The sequence below is a fragment of the Piliocolobus tephrosceles genome, chromosome 20 (genome assembly GCF_002776525.5).
Source record: "Piliocolobus tephrosceles isolate RC106 chromosome 20, ASM277652v3, whole genome shotgun sequence".
Taxonomy (NCBI): domain Eukaryota; kingdom Metazoa; phylum Chordata; class Mammalia; order Primates; family Cercopithecidae; genus Piliocolobus; species Piliocolobus tephrosceles.
The window spans coordinates 34,630,101-34,650,384 of NC_045453.1; the positions used below are offsets into that span (position 1 = coordinate 34,630,101).

At 54.9% G+C, this 20,284-nt stretch overlaps 1 protein-coding gene across 1 annotated transcript in view; it reads left to right on the forward strand.

The window, feature by feature from the left end:
- Positions 1–20,284, forward strand: part of CDH4 (cadherin 4) — a 432,089-nt gene that overhangs the window by 389,985 nt on the left and 21,820 nt on the right. Inside the window, exons 7-8 of the mRNA XM_026455132.1 lie at positions 1,461–1,598; positions 17,669–17,854. Coding sequence (XP_026310917.1) covers positions 1,461–1,598; positions 17,669–17,854 — 324 coding nt within the window. The remainder of the gene's footprint in view (positions 1–1,460; positions 1,599–17,668; positions 17,855–20,284) is intronic.

A 20,284-nucleotide genomic window follows, 5' to 3' on the forward strand; every position in this document is an offset into this window, starting at 1 on the left:
ATGGGTGGGTGAATAGAGGGATGGTGGATGGAGGGGTGGGTGGATGATAGATGGATGGGTGGGTGAATAGAGGGATAGGTGGATTGGCAGATGAGTAGAGGGATGGTGGATGGGTAGGTGGGTGGATGGATAGATGGATGGGTGCATGAATAGAGGGATGGTGGTGGGTGCGTGAATACAGGGATGGTAGATGAGTGAGTGGGTGGATGGATAGATGGATGTGGGGCAGATTGAGGGATAGTGGATGGGTGGGTGAGTGGATGGATAAATGGATGGGTAGGTGAGTGGATGGACAGATGGATGGATGGGTGAATACAGGGACGGTGGATCGGAGGGTGAGTGGCTGGGTGGATAGATGAATGGATGATGGTTGGAAAGAGAAAAGGTTGGTGACCATCTGCTGTTGGTAATTCCTTATGGAGCCAGTTTATGGAACTTGAGCACGTTTCACTGAACCACACTGCTGGGAACTGGTCTTCCTCCCCTAACCTCTTAGAGAAGCAAGACTCAGGGCTGTTTGTCACTTGGAGAGCTTTTCGCAGGGTCCCTTTTTTGCTTTGGTCCCCAGAATCCCCTCCCCTAATGGTACTGGTGACAGGCGGGCTGTGGTCCCATCAGGGAGCTGCCCACAAGCTCGTCCTCAGGGAGCTGCCCACAAGCTTGTCCTCAGGGAGCTGCCCACAAGCTTGTCCTCAGCTGCCACCTCAGCAGTTCATGCCTCTGGGTCAGAACAGAGGTGTGGAAAAGCCACCTCGGCCAGCTCAGGGATTTTGGCACTGATGGACTCCCAGCAAGGGCTCTGCGGAGAAAGGCCACGAGACTCCTTCAGTGCCTAATAAAATGCACTCATCCCACCAAGCCTTATTTGCCATTTGAAGCTCACACCTGCGCCTGCATGGTAAACCGCCCTGTCAGGACTGCGTTTTCCAGCAGAAAGCATGCTTGCATCTCCACACCTGCAAAGAGAAGGGAAAGGGTTTGTCTCTTCTTCCCATCTGAATGTCTCACCTGCAGTTCGGCTGGACAAGGTAGACACTCAAGAAACGAGGTCCCTCCTGACCCGCGTCTGTGGGGCATCCCTCCCTTTGCAAACTGTCCCTGCTTGGTTTTCCAGACCGAATGCAACCCCAGTGCCCTCTGGGCTCCCCTGTTCTCCTCCCTTCTATCTTGGCACCAAACGTGGTCTACCCCTATTAATGGCAGGACCACAGAGACGAAAACACAAGCAAGCCTCTTCATGCCACACCTTAAGCCGTGGCGAGGGGAGGAGAAACTTACTCCGATAGACAGTGTCAACCAGGAGTCTTGGAGAAGGCCCTGCACCCAGCACACAGCCCCTGATGAAAGAGAACCGGCTCCAGGAACTCCGTTCCTGTGAACAGATTTCTTTTTATAAGTGCCCTGTCAATTAAAACCCAAACTGATTTTCTGTTCTTTCTCAACTGGTGTCTCCCTTCCAGAAAGTTCAGCAGTACACAGTCATCGTTCAGGCCACAGACATGGAAGGAAATCTCAACTATGGCCTCTCAAACACAGCCACAGCCATTATCACGGTGACAGATGTGAACGACAACCCGCCAGAATTTACCGCCAGCACGGTGAGTGCCTCGAAGCCGCCCAGTGATGCATGGCCTGTGCGGGGCAGGAACTCACTGACGTGCGGCGCAGCTCCCTCTCTCTCTGCAGCTCTGTCTGATGGGTGCTTGGCAGGTGGTGTGTAAGAAAGGCCCTGGGCAGCGAGGACTGCTGTGTGGAGTGGCTCCACTCCTGGTGTGCGCAATAGGGGAGAGGCCAGGGCTCAGCCAGGGAGGGGACCTGCGGCGGAGGTCGGTTGCCGCCTGGGAGGCAGTTCTGTGATGTCTGGAGGAGTTGACTGGTACTATTTGGGCTGATGTCACTGCCATTTTGGGAGGCCTGCGTGTGGACCTGCTTGGGGGATGCCCAGATGGGGCGTTGGCGTGGCAGGTCCATCCTGTGTGTGGAACTTGGCCGACCCTCTACGGCCTGCTGTTGGCAGAAAGGGGGTCGTGACTGGGCCCCATACCGGCTGCTTGGGACCTGAGTGGCCACTCACTGAATGTTGTTGAAAGTCCACTGCGAGGTCCTGAGTCCCCAGTTCACAAGGGACCAAACTCTGTCTGGTGGGAACATGGTGGAGACAGGGCTGTAAGGCGTGTGGCCCCCGCTTCCTCTGGATTCCAGCAGGGCAGCTGCACCACCAGCAGGGACCCTTCCCTTGAAATCCGCAGAGGCCACCGTGCTGACAGACATTCGATGACCCCACTTCCCTGCTGTCCAGCGATCTGGGGAGGTCCCAGCCTCGGCTGTTGCCCTTCTCACCAACCAGGACCCTCTGTGGTGACTCCCTGGGTCCGTGGGGTGCGACACTGTGTCCCCAAGCTGTCATTTTGGGCCCCCGTAGCAGTGCTGACATCACAGGCACGTGGCCCAGCCCCAGGAAACCCTCTAGGAAAGTTTAAGGCACCAGGCTGCGACGTGCAGAGGGGAGGGTCAGCGAGGGCTCCCAGAGTGGCCATGACCCCGAGATGCCAGGATCTCAGGGTTTTTTCTGCCGCTACAACCATATCACCCCCTTCCCCCCCAGGCCTCGGCCCCCGCAGAGCTGTGTGTCAATCATGAGAGCAATGACAGCGGCAGCACCAGCTGCATCTGTGGAGCTGCCCCTCGGGCCCCAGGGTGCGGCCAGGGTACACAGCCAGCCTCTGATCCCAGCCAACCCCGACCAACCCAGTGACAGATGAGGACTCCGGGTTGCGGAAGGCTAAGAGGGAGACGGGCAGGGATGGGGTCAGGAGGGTGACGCTCCTCCCTGTGGGTGGGCCGGCTTGCTGAGAAGGCAACTCAAGGCCAGAGCCCCTCAGCACAGCACCCGTCCTGCATCTGGGCCTCCTGCGTCCTGCATCCCAGGCCCTGGCGCAGCTGCACCAGGCAGAGGTGGCCGTGAGCACACAGCGCCATCTGGTGGGAAGATGGCAGATCACAGCGAAGGAAGCCAGCTCGGCACCCCTGTGGCAGGGCTGGGATGGTCCAGGCGCTCCCTCAGGCTCCTGGCAGTGAGTCCCAGGCAGCAAGCGGCCAGGGCAACCAGGAGCCCGAGGAGCATTTAACAGGGCGCAGCCCCAGGATGCAACAGCTCTCATACAATTGGCCAGGAAGGCATTCAGATGGTTTGGAAAACACCCCCTTCTCTCTCTTAGCTTCAGTCTCTATTTGCTCTCTTCCGGCCAATGAGCAATGGGCAGGAAAAGCTCAGGGCCAGGCTCCCGGGGAGTCTGGGCATAGGGGAAGCAGCTGCTAACCTGGGGACCCTGGAGAATAATAACGTCCAGGCCCAAGAGCGCAGCAGGGCTGCACCCGCACAGCTGGCCAGGCAGCCCCAGCTGTCCTTCCTCCCTGACTCCAAGAAAGAGAAGGAAGTGATGGCAGGGAGGGAGGGGAGAAGGTGACGCAAATTGTGTGGAGCAGGTGTCTCTGCCTTTCTTGGAGCTGACATCCCTGTGAAGGAAGACGGAGAACCGGCAGGATGTCCCTGACCTGCACATGCCTCTGAAAAACGGCCAGCCCGGGAGTCACACTGAGCCCCCAGCAGAATTCTGCATTTGGCTCAAGGCAACTTGAAGCACATTGCAGGGGAGAATTCCTGCCTCTGTGTCCCCTTGAACGAAAGGTGGGGATGACCTGATTCTCTGAGATGTTGGGGGGCAGAAGATAAACAAGGGGAACTGTGGTCCTAAATCCTGAAATTCAGAGAATCCCATCATTCCACTGCAAGCCCTACCCCTCGTCTCTGGTCCCCCTCCCGAGACTCTGGGAAGCCAAGGCAGAGGCCCTTCTAGACCTAGTGGACCAGCCACAAGCACTGACCAGCATGAGCACTGACCAGCACTGACCAGCCTCCAGCATTTACCAGCACTGACCAAAAATGACCAGCAACCAGTACTGACCAGCACTGACCAGCCACCAGCACTGACCAGCCACCCACACTGACCAGCACTGAGCAGCCCTCGGCACTGAGCTACCCTCACCACCACTGCTGACCGACCACAGCACCCTGGGGCTGCTCCTCCTGGGACTGGGGCAGAGGGTCCCCAAGGCATTTATTAGAGAGACACGCCCCTGTGCTTTTCCAATGGCTAAGCACAGGCTACTGCAGCCTCGTGCACCTCCCAGAGTTGGGCCATTGTCCATTCTTGGTTCCAGAGGGCCTCAGGCAGGTCCCAGGCCCCAGATCACGGGGCAGGGGAATGGCCTCTCTTGAGGAGTACGCAGATATGTCTAGCTGCTTCTCAGCCAGTGTCCACGGCACCTCCCAGTCTAATACAGGCCGGGAGAGGATCGCAGTCCGCTGCAGTGGTCAGGCCGGCGAGGTGACATGCTAGTGGGTGGACAATGGATGGGTGACCCTGGCAGGGAGGGTTCCCTCCACCCTGGGGTGGCTTTTCCAGGTGACTGGGTCACATGGTCATGGGGAAGGGGTGTCTGTACTTGGGGTTAGCATGGCCCTCGGTGTGTCCTTCTGAAGATGAGGGACAGGCAGGAGCCCCAGGACACCGTCCGTGCCTCATCGTGGGATGGAGCAGGCAAAGGGGCCAGCAGGATGGCGAAGGTCAGCCACGCTGCTGCGCATGCCGCCGGGCTATTTTTACCAAGCCTAATCAAGAACAATCAGCAGAAGCTACAGAGATGCAGGGGATTTGCATGATCCAGTTCTGAGTCCTAAATGTTAATTAAAAGTTATTTTCCCTTCACCGGCTCTGAGCACGGCCGCACTGCCCACGTGAGGCTGAGCGGGGGCCCTCAGCACTCCCACCAGCAGATGAGCGTGGGGTCTGCTGTGCTAGAAGCTGGTGGCCACAGAGTACACAAGATTCAGACCCTGCCCCAAGGCCTCCTATGCAGGACCACTGCATGGGTCCTGCAGTGAAGTTCTCAGGGACAGGTCCAGCCAGCACACGGCGACCCTGGAGATCTGGCATCACAGGCCTTCCTCCAGCCCACCCCCCCACCCACACACATGCCCACACCCACACACATGCCCACAGGGAGGGTCCCCTGGAGTCAGGAAGCCCAGCACTGGCCCCGCTCGTGGTCCCTGCCAGCTGTGTAGCCAGGGTTGGATCGCTGGACCTCTCTAAACAGCAGGATTTCTTGTTTTGTTTTGTTTTGTTTTTGTTTTTGTTTTTTTGAGACGGAGTCTTGCTCTGTCGCCCAGGCTGGAGTGCAGTGGCCGGATCTCAGCTCACTGCAAGCTCCGCCTCCCGGGTTCCCGCCATTCTCCTCCCTCAGCCTCCCGAGTAGCTGGGACTACAGGCGCCCGCCACCTCGCCCGGCTAGTTTTTTGTATTTTTAGTAGAGACGGGGTTTCACCGTGTTAGCCAGGATGGTCTCGATCTCCTGACCTCGTGATCTGCCCGTCTCGGCCTCCCAAAGTGCTGGGATTACAGGCTTGAGCCACCGCGCCCGGCCGAGCAGCAGGATTTCATCCCCACTTTCCACCTAGAATTAATCCCACCTCAAGGTGTCATCAGGAGCACTGCTGATCTACGTGGAATTTTAAGACTTCAGCAACATAAATCTGCTCTAAAAATGCCACGGGTGGTGCCCCAGGCCCCCATCCCAGGAGCATGGAGATGGGTGGCGAGCAGACACAGTTCCAGCTTTAAGAGATCTGGCGTCCTGTCCGTTTTGGCCTTTCAAAGGTGAGGGGCTTGTAGCAATGTCACCAAAACCTTCTCAGTGCAGTTGCCCCAAATGGTAAAAGAGGGAGGGCCAGGTGCGGTGGCTCACGCCTGTAATCCCAGTACTTTGGGAGGTCAAGGCAGGTGGATCACGAGGTCAGGAGTTCAAGACTAGCCTGGCCAAGATATGAAACCCGTCTCTACTAAAAATAAAAAAAAAAAAAAAAATTAGCCCAGCGTGGTGGCAGGCACCTGTAATCCCAGCTATTCAGGAGGCTGAGGCAGAGAATTGCTTGAACATGGGAGGCAGAGGTTAGAGTGAGCCGAGATCACATCACTGCACTCCAGCCTAGGAGAGAGAGCGAGACTCTGTCTCAAAAATAAAAGAAGAGGGAGGTAGAAATTATTAAGGTATATCATCGTTGTCATTTAAAATGCATACATGATAAGACATATTTTGTACTTACTCTATGTCTTTGTGAATGATCTATTCCCGGTCCCAAGGCAAGTGTGAATAAAATCAGGTTAAATCTTTTTTAAATAAGAGGGAAGGGAGTCGTGCTGGTTTCCCCACAGGCTCTCCGAGGGCAGGATGAGTGGGTCCCCAGCATTTAGGACATGTCTGGCTCAGCCAGTGCCTGGTTATCACAGTTGATGTGGAAATACAGATTTTTCTCTCAAAGGGGTTAAAAATAGTTTTGCCAGAGGCGGGGGTGTCAGCTGAACTTAGGAGCCCTGGGGTCTATGGGTCTGTGGCCCTCAAGTTTTTGAGGTCCTTCTGGAAGTTCCCACCCCAAGCCGCCTGAGGATGTGTCCTACAGTCCCTCCTCGGAAGTGACCCTCCTGACCGGGAGGAAGAGCAGCCCCAGCTCTGAGGGTAGAGGGACTACTGGCCAGCCTCGGCAGGGGGACTGGCTGGGCTGGCCCGGGGCAGCTCTCACCCACAGATCCCTGGCCCCTCACGCCTGGCTGCACGCCTACCTGGGCCAAGCCCTGTGAGTCCCTGAGTTCTGCAGAAGAAGGGGAGAAATTACGATTCAGCGTGAGTCCTGAGCACAAGAGTCGGGCATCTGAAAATCAGAATGGACTCAGTGCCCTTAATTATGCTTGGGTGTTCTGTGCAAGCCTCGGCCATAAATAATTAATCGGAGCCAGCTTTTCCAAGCACAGAGGTGGCGGCTGCAGGAACCAGGAGCTCCCGCCTGCCTGACATCACCTCCCGCCTCCTTGCTCCTCCCGCCAGGAACAGCTTCCTAGAGACGGCTGCAGAGGGGGCACTCCTGAGAGCCCAAGTCTGGAACCATCCTGGGGCAGGGACCAACAGGACATCGGTCCAGAGACATGGGGGAGCCACGACTGGGAAGGACAACCCTAAGGCCAGGACACACAGAAGCCTGGGGTCCCTCGGCCTGGGGGTCAAGACTTCAGTCCTTCCAGCCGCAGTGCTCCCGCCAGTCTCTCAGACCTCCCTGGACCCGCCTGTCCAAGCTGCAGGGGAGAGGGGGGACCCAGGGGCTGGGGGTGGGCGCTGGGCCAGACTCCCCAGCTTCAAGCCTGGCTCCACAACTGACCAGCTGTTGACCTTGGGCAAGTTGCAGAGTCTTCTGTGCCTCCGTTTCCTCATCTGTTCCCGCCCGATGGGCGTGTGAAGACCAAATGTTCCCAGATATCAGTCCCTTGGCAGCGTACCTGACTCAAAGAAAGACCCAATGAGTAGAACAGCAATCATATGGCCACTGTGGCTGTTGTATGATCAATAATGACGATTGATAGCAATTGTGTCCCTCACCCTGGCACAGACAAGCTGCTGACAGGAGCTGCCTGCAGTTGTGCTCCAGTCCGGGGTAAGAAGATGGGTCAACCTCTGTGTCCTTTCTGGGAAGGGAGAAAGCCAACCTGGTCTATGGACCCAAAAGTCCCTTTTGAGCTCAATGGCTGGTCCTTTCCCTCAAGCGGGCATTGCAGGGAGCACTTTTTTGTGCACTATTTATTTGTCATAGCAGTGCTGCAAGGCGGGAGCAGAGGCTCAGGCAAGCGGGCTCTGCCACTCCCCTACCTCCGCCCGCCCCCCGCTGCCCCCAAAGCTCCTGTCTGTAAAGGGAAGAGGAGGAGGAGGAAGAAGAAGAAGAAGAAAAACTGCCTGCAACTTCCTTCTGGTCACAAGAGCCACGGATCCAACAATTCTGATTTGTGAACTCAGAACTCAGCAGAAATCATCGTTTTACTGAATAGACAACTAAATTCCAAAAACCAATGACATTGTAACATCCAAAGGAGCTGTGGTTTGTAGGTTTACACTATCGATTTTCCAATGCAAGCAATCACAGAACGGAGGAACTGCGGCCGGCTGTGTCCCCAGGTGGCTCCCAGCCCTGTGGGGGGCGCCGCAGACCACACCCCAGCTGGATAGGAGGCGTCAGGGCCGGCATTCAGCTGTGCTCGTCACAGTGATGGATCCGCTGAGCTCCGGCTGGGCACGAGCACCAGGCTTGGGCACTTCCCTCCAGTTAGATGCCCTTGTCCACACCAGGCTCCGGCTGGAAGAAGCCACACCCAACGCCAGGTGGCTGGGAACAAGGCCTCATTAGGACCAGCCAGACGCTTCTGAGCAAGCAGCACCTCGGTGAAAGCGTCAATCCTACGCTGGCCCACGGGGCTGGGGTGACGAGGGCAGCGGCAGAGTCCCGTTTCTGCTCATTCAGACCTGCTCCGTGGGAAGAGGTGAAAGGAGGTCCTGAGCCTTCCAGGAGACAAAGCTGGGCCTCAGTGGCACTACTGTCCGTCAGACGAGGGAGCAAAGTTCGCAGTTGGCCGTGGCTCGTCTTTATGAGATATTGAGTCACTGCCACTAGTCTTTTGCCGGGAAACTGGTTGTGGGAGGGACAGACAGAAATTAAGTACAGCAGCAACTCACCAAGACGCCGCCCTGCATGTCACACCTGAGGAGCAGCCTGGAGCCGGGGGCACCTTCTGGCTTCCAGCAACTGATGGAAATTCAAACCATGACGTGTTCAGTCCTTGGAGTTCCAAAGTCACAAAAGGCGGGTCCCCGGCGGGCATGGATGCGTTGTGGACGGCCGTTTTCAGAGCAGGTCAGGCAGCACAAATGGTCGAGCAATGCAGAGGCAGAAAAGGTCAAGCCTGGGCCTCTGAAACCAGGACCCCGGGGGCCTCCATTAGAGGAAGAACAGCCTCACTCTGCCCTGGGGGCTATGGGCAGGGCCCTAAATGTCAGCCATGCCCTGGGGCATGTGGCCACCACCCAGCAGAACCACTCCTGTGCTCGTTCCAGGGGTGCAAGGGCAGATCCACAGAGGAGCGAGCAGGGCCCCACATTCCCAAGGATTTGCAGGCAAATGAGCTGCCGTTGACACAGGGGCAGACACGCCTTTTCTTGAATGGTCTGGAGAGTAAATGTTTGCACTCTGGCTGCCCGAAGGTCTCCATGGCAACTCCTAACGGCTGCCATTGTAGGACAAAAATAACCACAGACAAAACACAAGCTAGCGGGTGTGGCCATGTCCCAATAAAACTTTATTTACAAAAACAAGCAAGGAACAGATTCAGGCCACAGGCTTGTTGTTGAGCCCTGACTTCACCTAAGCAAAGAGGCTACATTTGTGTCATTTTGGGAATATTTGAAGGAGAAAGAGTCTAGCATCGCAGATGTCTAAGTATGAGGTCAGTGCCTCATGACCACCTGCCTCAGAGAACTGATTAAAAATCTCACACACGGCAGAGGTGGTGCAGGCCTGTAGCTCCAGCTACTTGGGAGGCCGAGGCAGGAGGATCACTTGAGCCCAGGAGTTGGAGGCTGCAGTGAGCTATGATCATGCCACTAAACTCATGGGCAACATGGGCAACAGAGCAAGACTGTCTCAAGAAAAAAAAAAAGAAATCACACACAGTATTAGCATTGAATTAAAAAGTAAATCTCTTATGAAACTTTGTGTGCCACCTGCCAGGCCTTGTTCATTATGTTTGCACATTCATTCGTTAATTCATTTCACCCTGCACTGGGCACTCCCTATGCCAGGGTGCAGGACAGCTACAGCGAAAACCAAAGCAGTCACAGCCCCTGCTCCTCAGAGGTTAATCTACGTATCTAAAATCTGAAAGGCCAGGCACGGTGGCTCACTCCTGTAATCCCAACACTTTGGGAGGCTGAGGCGGGCAGATCACCTGAAGTCAGGAGTTCAAAACCAGCCTGGCCAATATGGTGAAACCCCATCTCTACAAAATACAAAACTTAGCTAGGCATGATGGCAGGTGCCTGTAATCCCAGCTACTCAGGAGCTGGGATTACAATGAGATACCATCTCACACCAGTTAGAATGGCAATCATTAAAAAGTCAGGAAACAACAGGTGCTGGAGAGGATGTGGAGAAATAGGAACACTTTTACACTGTTGGTGGGATTGTAAACTAGTTCAGCCATTGCGGAAAACAGTGTGGTGATTCCTCAAGGATCTAGAACTAGAAATACCATATGACCCAGCCATCCCACTACTGGGTATATACCCAAAGGATTATAAGTCATGCTGCTATAAAGACACATGCACACATATGTTTATTGCAGCACTATTCACAATAGCAAAGACTTGGAATCAACCCAAATGTCCATCAGTGACAGACTGGATTAAGAAAATGTGGCACATATACACCAAGGAATACTATGCAGCCATAAAAAAAAGATGAGTTCGTGTCCTTTGTAGGGACATGGATGCAGCTGGAAACCATCATTCTCAGCAAACTATCGCAAGAACAGAAAACTAAACACCGCATGTTCTCTCTCATAGGTGGGAAATGAACAATGAGATCAGTTGGACACAGGGTGGGGAACATCACACACGGGGGCCTGTCGTGGGGAGGGGGGAGGGAGGATGGCTAGTGTTAGGAAATATATCTAATGTAAATGATGAGTTAATGGGTGCGGCACACCAACATGGCGCATGTATACATATGTAACAAACCTGCACATTGTGCACATGTACCCCAGAACTTAAAGTATAATAATAAAATAAAAGTAAATGTACATATTTTACTTCTGTGAATTTTGGTTTTCCCAGTTTTTCTACCATGAGCAATTGTTACTCATTTGTGGATGTGTAATTCCCTGTTCCAAATGAAAACCATGAAAGTGACCTGTCAAGACAAGCAGGGTGTGGGGCCGAGAGGCGCCCCCAGGGGCCAGCGCAGCCTCAGCACCCCTTTCCACCACTGGCGACCTTGGGCAGGTTGCCTCCTGGAGCCTCAGTTTCATCACCTGCGAAACGGGAACAATCATAGAATCCCCTCTGCCTCCTGCTCCCGAAATGCTGTCATTCTGTTTCCCTGGGGTTGTTACCAGCATGAGCCCAACGAGCCCCCTGTCTGGGACAGGCCTGTCTCTTTGTGAGGGCCCGCAAGCTTCTCCTCTCTGCTCCTGCCCACTGCCAGCTGTTTTGCATTTCTGGTCTTGCAAATGTGGATTCTCTTGGTGCTTTGGAGGCGTCTGACTGGCCGCCCCTGGGACTTCTCCCAAGCCAGTGTCCTGTGGGCTGGCCCCAGCGGGGGACAGCAGCCAGTTCCGAGAATGTGGGCTGCAGGGCCCATAGCCCCACCCACACCAAGCTGGCGGGAGCTGTCGTCGGGGCCTCCACCGGGGATTGGATGTTTGGGGCATGAGGATTAGCACGATGGCGACTCACTGGAAGGGGCGCAAGGGTGCCAGGGGCTGCAGCTCCCTCATGGGGCTCCCAGTCCTCGGGGGACCTGGAGATCATGGTCATGGAGTGTGGGGATCACCAGGCAGCTGCTGAGGACTGGTAGGACGTGGGACAGGGTGTGCCCTGTGCTTTCCCTGGGGCTTCTCTGGCAGCTTCTTCCTCCTCCTTCTCTCCTCTGCCCCGCTTCTTTCTTGACGAAATGCCTGCCTGGGCTGGAGTCCTCACACCCACCAGCCAGAAGTCAGCTTCGTCTGAACCATGTGCCCCCTGGTCTCTCGGCTGCAGGCGCAGAAATCCGCCCCTAGCCTTGGTCATCACAGCAGCAGGTGGGCACCAACCCTGTGCCAGGTGCTGCACTGAGTGTCCTGCCTGTGCCAGCCCACCTGACCCCACAGCCTCCTGAAGAACGGGGTCCCTCCTCCCCATGTCACAAAGGGAACCACCTTCCTGTGGGGAACAAAACTTCCCTCCCACTCCCTCCCCTGTGGCCACTTGCCGTGTGGCAGATGTGGGACTTCTCCCTGAGGACAGGACCACCGTGGCCCCCAGCATAGGTGCCTTGGAGGCCCCAGGGTCTGCCCTCTCAGCCCTGATCGCCCACTGATATCATAAGGAAACAGCTGGGTGGGTTTTCCTGAAACACGGGCTGTGCTGCAGGGGTCCTGCCCAAAGCCTCCTCTTGCGAATGGTGACCTTTCCCTGAGAACCTCACGGTTTCTGCCTCAGAGCTGGGATTGTGCTGGAAGGCCCTCGCAGGAAAACAAAATCCTCCTACCTCTCGGGATGGGTGCACAGCTGAATTCTAGATTACGGTCTCGGCAAGAAATTCCATTCTGATGCTCTTAAAATTCCTCCTTTCCCAAATACCTGCCATGTCATCCCAAGGGGTCTGAGAGGCTTTCCTTGTGTAGGAAAATCTGAAAAAATCAAATTTAAAAGTCATTATGGCTAGGGTAAGGTTAATAAGAAAATCCTAAACCAGATTTATCAGCGAAGGCCTTCTTTGTGAACCTTTATTAAACTTGCATGATTTAGAATAGATTCTTCGTATAAACTTCACTCAGAAGCCTGCAAGGGAATGGACGCAGAGCACGCCGCACTGCCTCCTCAGAAGGAGGGGAGCGAGTGGGGAAGCGTCAGACAGGCCCTCGCTAAAACGGCAGACGACACCAGGACCCACCTGGCCATGTAAGCAAAGGCAGGCACTACAGAGGGTGCGAGGGGCCACGAAATCCAAGCGGCCGGGAGCATCAGGCACGGCTGCTCCACCAGGAAGGCACCCTCCTGCCCCTGATTTGTTTTTCTAAGACCACCAGAGTGGGCACAAAAGAACCAGCGAGTACGCAAGGCTAAAAGCAAAACTGCAAATTTATTCTTTGGTCATCTAGCTTCAGGAACCAGAGCTGGGGGGGGTGGAGTTTCTAATACAGTCCCGACAAGAGTGGGGGCTGAGAAAGCCCGCCCCCGGGGCATCTGCTGGGAGTGACTTTTCTAGGAGTGGAAGGGCAATAGGCAGAGCACGGGCATGTCGGGGGAGGGGGGCTGCTCCGCAGGTGCCACCAGGTAAATCTTGGTCTCCTCGGATTGACATCACCTGGTGCATGCCTGATTAATCTGCACCTTCCCGGGCGTCAGCTGCATTCTCGCACACATGGGAAGAGTTGGTGGTGAAGAAGAACCCGGAAGTGCACCATCCTCCCTCCGTTCGTCCAAACAGCCCCCACCACTGGGCACAGAGTCTTGCCCCTGCCGCCTGCAAGGGTGCTGGTCCCACCTTCTGCTCTGCTGGCTCCAAAGCTCAAGACACCTCTGCCGCTTGCCAGGATCAGGCCCTCTCCACCTGGCCTCTGAACCACAGACATCCAGGTGCAGCTGCCTGGTGAGTCCTAGGTCACTCACCTGGTTGTGGCTGTAGAGGAGGCCGGGAAAGTGGATTTCTGGAAAATAAGGAAGGGAATTCAGAAGGTGCAGGGGAGCCAGGAAGCCTCACTGGTGGCCACTATGCTGACCCTGGCAACTTGAATAAAAAGAGAGTGGCTCATTTCACAAGAGCTCAGAAGTCTTGGGAAATCTCCCTTCAGGCATGGCTGCGTCTAGGCTCCACTAGCTCACCGTGACGCTCCCCTGGGCCATGCTTCCTCCAGCCGGCTTTGTTCTCAGGCTGCAAATGGCAGCTCCCACCAACCCGACACCTTCAGATTCATGTGGTTACCATGTCCAGGCCAGACGCAGGGGCCACCAGAACTGACCCCTAATTGGCTGACTTAGGTCATTAGCCTATTTCAAACCAGTTATTGAGGCGGGGGCCTCGGGGGTGGAAAACAAGGATCTGAACCATTTTCAGCGAAGGACCAGATAGTATTTTCATCTATGGTCAGGCCATCTCTGTTACCGTGACTCAGTGCCACTGCTGGGGCAGGAAAGCAGCCACGGGCTATGTGTAAATGAATGGGGCGTGGCTGAGTGTCAATAAAACTTTATTTGTAAAAATAGGCTTCCGGCCAACGCCTCACTAGACCAAGCTGACCAGAGCCCTTCATCCCACCAAACCCTTAAGGAAACTTAGGGTGACGTGGCCACGGGACCAGAGCAGCGTGATCCTGGTCAACCCTCCCTCAGAATCCTAAAGGCCAGAAGCTACCGAGGGCTGCCACATGGCTCCTGGGGGAGGCCAGCAGGTTTTCACTCAAAGGAGAAGTGACCCCAAGATTCAGGCAGGCTGCTTTGGGGGCAAGGTAGTGTCCCCAGCAGAGGGAATGGGCCGGGGCCAGGTGTCAGACACCAGCAGTGTGTGCTGCGGGGCCTGGCCAGAGCAGTGTCTATGCGTTCACCGCATCTCTGGGGAGGGCTCAGGGTCCTGGCACCCAGCACATTTTGCAAACGCAGATCCCCGGGGTCAGGGGAGCTCACTGGCCTTGAGTCCTCCACCAGCCACTGCAGGGGTCACCTGCCTGCCTCACTGACGATGGGGTGGGACACTGTCCTCCCTGCTCCAGGCCTGCAAAGCTCCCCCCGCCCTGAGGCCCTCCCACCACCGCCTCTGCCTGGAGATGGTCCCAGCAGGGGGTGTGTAATGTGACCCGTGACCCAGCTGCCACCTCCCCTGAGGACACCAGCGGGACTGTCAGCTCCAGCTCACAGCTCTGCCCACCCCCAGGCCCCCCGGGCACCAGGTCAGCCCCTAGACTCACAGTAGCACAGCCCTGGCTGAGGAGGGCTGCCCCCTCCTGCCCGGTCCCCGGCCCTCCTGGAACTTGTTCACAGGCCTCAGCGAAGCTCCCTTGAATGTCCCCCCGCAGCGGTCCTCTGCCTGGGACCTGGCTGCCCAGGGCCCCGCATGGCCACAGCCTTACCAGGGGCTGTCCTCTCGCACCCAAGGACCGCAGGGCTGAGATCAGGCACGCAGCTCCCTCCCAGGCATGTTCTCACCCCTAGAACACATGGCTCTCCAACCATGGCCTGAGTCGCCCCTGCCATCCCCCAGCAGGCACCGTCTCCCATGCCATGATGCTGTGCAATTCAGAGCCTAGTGCATCCCATGGTGATGCCAGCTCCCTGTCCTGCTGGGGGACGATCTGACGCTCAAAACATGTGTAATGAAGGGAAGACAGAGTGAGCCCCGAAGCTCCCTCCTCTAGAGCCAGGTCAGCCTCTCCAGGCCTCCCTGCATACCCAGCTGTAGGCTCTGGGCTCCGGCCACCTGGCTCAGGAGCAGAGACAGCTAGGAGATTCCGTCCCACACTGGACGTTGGGAGCGGTGGGGGTGACAGCTGTCCACTCTGGAGTTTAACAAAGACGGTTCCTCCCAATCCTGAGATGAGATCTTCCATGGCTGAGCGTGGCCATCGTGTGAGGAAAGGATCCTGCTCCCCAGACGTGGCTGAGATCCCACTTTGGGTAAATCCACAATTTTTCTTCCCAACAAGCTGATTGTATCGGGACGTGAATGCTTGCACCTGCAGGTGACAGGCGGGGCCCTGCCTACCAGACCCGGAGCTGGGCCGGGCCGTGGGGTTTTCAGCCCAGCTCATAGCCCCAGGTCGAGGAGCCTGATTAAAGGACTTTCTCTGAGCTTTTGAAAGAGAAAAAGGACGCAGTGCTTGTCTGGGATTAAATCAGAATATTTTTCCATCCTTGAGGAAGGCAGCCCGTTGGTGTGGGCTCTGAATTCTTCTGTTGCGTCTCCATCCTTTTTAGGAATGTTGACTCGGCTCCTGCCTGGAAAGGGGACCAGCATATTTCATTTTTGTACATTTATATGAAGGCTATCACTCATTCCTTCATTCATTGATGAGAGGCCAGGCCTTGGGCCAGCAGGGACAGTCGCCATCTGTATGTTCTTGGACCTTGTTCACCTGATGTCTTTGTCCACTAGCCTGACGGGGCCTCCACACTCATGACAGAGGCGTGCTGAAGGGGCACTTGTGGGTCGGATGAATCTGCGTCGTCTCACAGCCTCCTCTCACACCGGCGCTGAGACTGGGCCCAGAACCGCCGCCTCAGGGCCTCTGTGTGCTTCTCTATCCTTGCAGGACTCGCCTGTGGCAGACGCGGTCTGTTGGCTGCCCAGTGCCCGTTTCCCACCCCTTCTCCCTTTCCCACCTCACAAGGCTCCCTTCTTTGGGTCGTGGTAGCCATGGGACATCATCCTGGCCAACGGAGCGTCGGCACAAGTCAGCTGGGGAGGGGCACTCCGGGAAGACTCTTATCGAACGGACAGCTGTGCTTCTCAGGCAGCCAGAGGGCCAGGGCGAGCTGCAGGGTCCTGACCACAGGAGGCCGGGGAAGGACAGAGCCCCGCCCTGATGGGCCTAGTCACCTGCAGCCCTGGAAGGTCAGGCTCCTGTGTTCAGGTTACCCCAGAGCAAGTTTCTGTTTGCTGCACCCGAGGGCTCCTCCTTGCCTCCTGGCTGAGGGCAGGTGCGAAGGTGGCCTGGGTAATGCCCCAGACACCCTGACGGCCTTGTTTTAACTTAGTCACCTCCTTAAAGGCCCTATCTCCAAATACAGTCACACTCGGAGGCCTTGGGGGTTTAGGGCTTCAACACGGAAATTCCAGGACACACCATTCAGCCCCTCACAGTGCCCCACGCCAGGACACAGGGGCTTCCCACCCGGGGACACTCCCCTCCCAGTGGAAGGGGAGCAGAGCTGCCTGCAGACGTGCACAGCTCTGTCCTGACACTCCAGCGCCCGTCCTGGGAGGAAGGGTACCTGATCACAGCACTGTCACATCACAGAGCACTGCTCAGCCATCTCAGCTGCACGCAGCAACACAAAGGAGTCCCACAGCCACAGGGCTGAGCAGAAGCCAGACACAAGTACTGGAAGGTTCCACCCACGGAAAGAACAAACCCAGATGAACTCGTCTTTGACGCCAGAGTCAGCACGAGCTTATAAGGTTCCCACAACAAATCAGAAGTCAGCATGAGCTTATGAGGTTCCTGCAACAAATGGCCACAAACGGGGGGCTTGAAACAACAGGAATTTATTCTGTCAGTCTGAAATCACCAGGGTCTTGCTCCCTCTAAAGACTCCAGCGAGAACCCTTCCTGCCTCTTTCAGGTTCTGCTGGCCACCCTGGTGTTCCTGGGCTTGTGGTGGCCTCACTCCAGTCTCTGCCGCCTTCTCCCATGGCCTCCGCCTCTGAATGTGTCTGTGTCTTTTCTTTGTGAAATCCCCTCTGCCTCCCTCTTCTGAAGATGCACGTGGTTGCATTTAGCTCCCACCTGGATAATCCAGAAAAATCTCCCCGGCTCAGAATCCTCACCTCCAGCACCTCTTCTTCCTACAAGGGGGCATTTCCAGTTCCAAGGATTGAGATGTGGCCATATCTTCGGGGCCACCATTCAGCCAGTACAGGTGGAAACTTTGGAACCTGGAAGGGGTCTGGGTCTGGGGTGGGGACTGGGAATGAAAAGAAGCACCCATTGTTGAAGCTGCTCCATCAGTGGCCCTCTTCCGCAGCCGCGAGGCTGACGCACCTGCCGGGCAGGTCTGCACGCCTGCTTCACTGGGGGCCCGGCAGCCGTGCTACGAGGCGCGCACTCCTGTGCACCCCCAAGCGGCCTGTCTTCTCTGATTCCTGATCTGGGCGCGGCTGACACAGTGTGTTCTGTCTGTGAACATTCGTTGAGCTGGGCTGACACGGTGTGTCCTGTTTGTGAACATTCATTGAGCTGCACACATACGCTACGTGCACTTCTCTGTACATATTTACACTTAACATGGGTTTGTAACATTCTTTCCTTCCATTTTGCAGTTTGCAGGGGAGGTGCCCGAAAACCGTGTGGAGACCGTGGTCGCAAACCTCACGGTGATGGACCGAGATCAGCCTCACTCTCCAAACTGGAACGCCATTTACCGCATCATCAGTGGGGATCCCTCCGGGCACTTCAGCGTCCGCACAGACCCCGTCACCAATGAAGGCATGGTCACCGTGGTGAAGGTGCGTACTCTTCTCGCACCCTGCCAAGCACCCCAGGTTCCGCCACCTGCACATTCCCTGGGACAGTGAAACAGGAGTGATACTCGGTGTAAAGCTAGTGCCCCCCTAATATCCAAGGGCAGACAGGTAACCCCACCTGCTGGAGGCAGACACAACCTTCACAAAGACCTGTCATGTGGCCTGCAGGGACTTGGCAGACCCCCCAGAATACCTTCCCATTCCCTTTTCAATGTCTATATATTTGCTGCCACCCCCTACTCTAGTAATGGGTGTATTTCCTTATTAGAATTCCCAATGTTAAACCATCTTTGCGTTCCTGAGGTGGATCCCACTGAGTAGTGAGGTAGTATTTTGTAACACGTTGAAGAGTTTGTTTTGCTGATATTTGAAGTTTTTTGTGTACTTTTCTGGGTGATTTAGGCTTACAGCATCCTCATCTGGGTTTTGCTATCAAGGTTACAGACTAATTTCAAGAGTATTTCTCTGTCCCAGAAATGGGTCATGTGATGCTGTAATAATGCATCCCCTGAATGTTTGGTCACACTGTGCTGTGAAGACATTCAGTAGCTGCAGATTTTGTCTTTTTGGTTGTGCTTCTTTTTGTTTTGGAGAGAGATGGGTTTGTAACTACTGGTTCAATTTCTTTGATGGTTTTGGTTAGATATGTTTTTCTAGAAAAGTGTCCATTTAATGTAAATTTTCAAATTTACTTGTAAAGCCCTATCATTATAGTAGTGGTGATTCAGTCTTCTAACCTAACTCTTTTTCTACACTTACAATTCATATTCCCCAGAAGGGCAGATTGGGAATTATATCGTAACACTTAGCGATTGTTTACAACTTCGTGTGAAGAAGTTTAGCAGCTACTGTCCCAAAACAATTTTGAATAGGACTAAGAAGAAAAGAGCAAGAGTACACTGGGCATTTTTAGAGAAAAGGGCGGGGGTGACAGAAAGGTGAGCTTAAAGCTGGACAGGATCTGCCAAAGCGTAAGGGAAAGCAAGTTTCATTTTGGGTTGGATCATTTAGAAACTTCCTTCAGTGGCCGGGAGCAGAGACTTAACCACAGAAGCTTAAATACTGGAGAGCTTTATTCTCTCACGTGAGAGGAGTCCTGAGGTGGGCAGTTGAGGCCGATGTCACAGCTGCACAATCAACAGAAACCCTGGCTCCTTCTATCCTCTGCTCTGCTGTACACACCTTTCAGGGCCCCTCGTGGTCCAAAATGGCTGCTAGAGCACCAGCCATTACAAGACTTCTACAGACAGTAAGAAATCAAAAAGGGGGAAGAATGGCTTGCCCCTCCTTTATTGAAGGACCTTCCCAGAACACCTGTTCACATCTTATTGGGCAGAGTTTAGTCACATGACCATTCTTAGCCAGAGAAGACACTGCATAGCATAAGTATGGGCACATCTCCCAAACTTCTCCCAAGGAAGAGGGGAGCTTGATGTTAGGAGATCACAGGGGAAGAAAATAGGCCTTCTCCAGGGTCTGTGTCTTTTCTCAACACCCCAAAGTCATCTTTTCCCTTTTCTTAATAACCCCTTTTCTAAGCAAGCTAATGAAGCCCAGTTCTCCTGAAAAATCTTGTAAAATGTCTTCATCATTTTTATTTTATGAAATATTCAAATATACACACAAGCGGAAATAATAGTAAAATGAACTTCCGTACACCCATCATCTAGATTTAATTAACATTTTGCTACTTACTAAATCTTTTTATTTTGACTGATATGTTTGAAAGTAAATTAACATGTCACAGCATTCCACCCCTAACTCTATATAAGCCTTCTTCTTCAAGAGAGGCTATTTTTTCACCTTGAGAGATAGTTCTTAGAGAAGAGGCAAAATACACGTTTCACTTCCCCGCAAATTATGAATTTTCAGAGTGAGGCATTAGCGCAATCACGGCCCCAGTGGCAAAGTCAGATCTGTGTGCGCAGGGACTGGGCATGGCGAGGAAAGATGTAGCAAACCCTTTCTCCTTTGACCTCGAGCTAGTATTCTAGCTCTGGCCCCTAGAAACACACAAGGTGAATCGTCAGCCGCTTTGCCAGCAACGTTGCTCACGGGAAGATGACAGAGACTGGATGTGACATGCAGGCAGAGGACGGGAGTGAGCTCTGAGCCCAGCGCTGGCTGGGGCCTTCTTCCCCAGTGAGCAGTGAGCCTCGGCCCATCTCCTGCTTGTGATTCCAAGGAGGCGTCTCTGACTCCCACAGCTCAGATTCTGTGGCCTTCCCAGGGAACACAAAGGGTAGCCCTCAGCCCAAGGAGATCAGCACCTGTCTCACCTGCCCTGCCCCTGGAGGACCACTTCTGCAGCTGGAGCACACACAGCCCCACCACCTTCATCGGCGAACACAGATCAGAAAGGGCCGGTACCAAGGAAGAAGGCTGGCTCGATGTGGTGGGGAAAGCCCGACC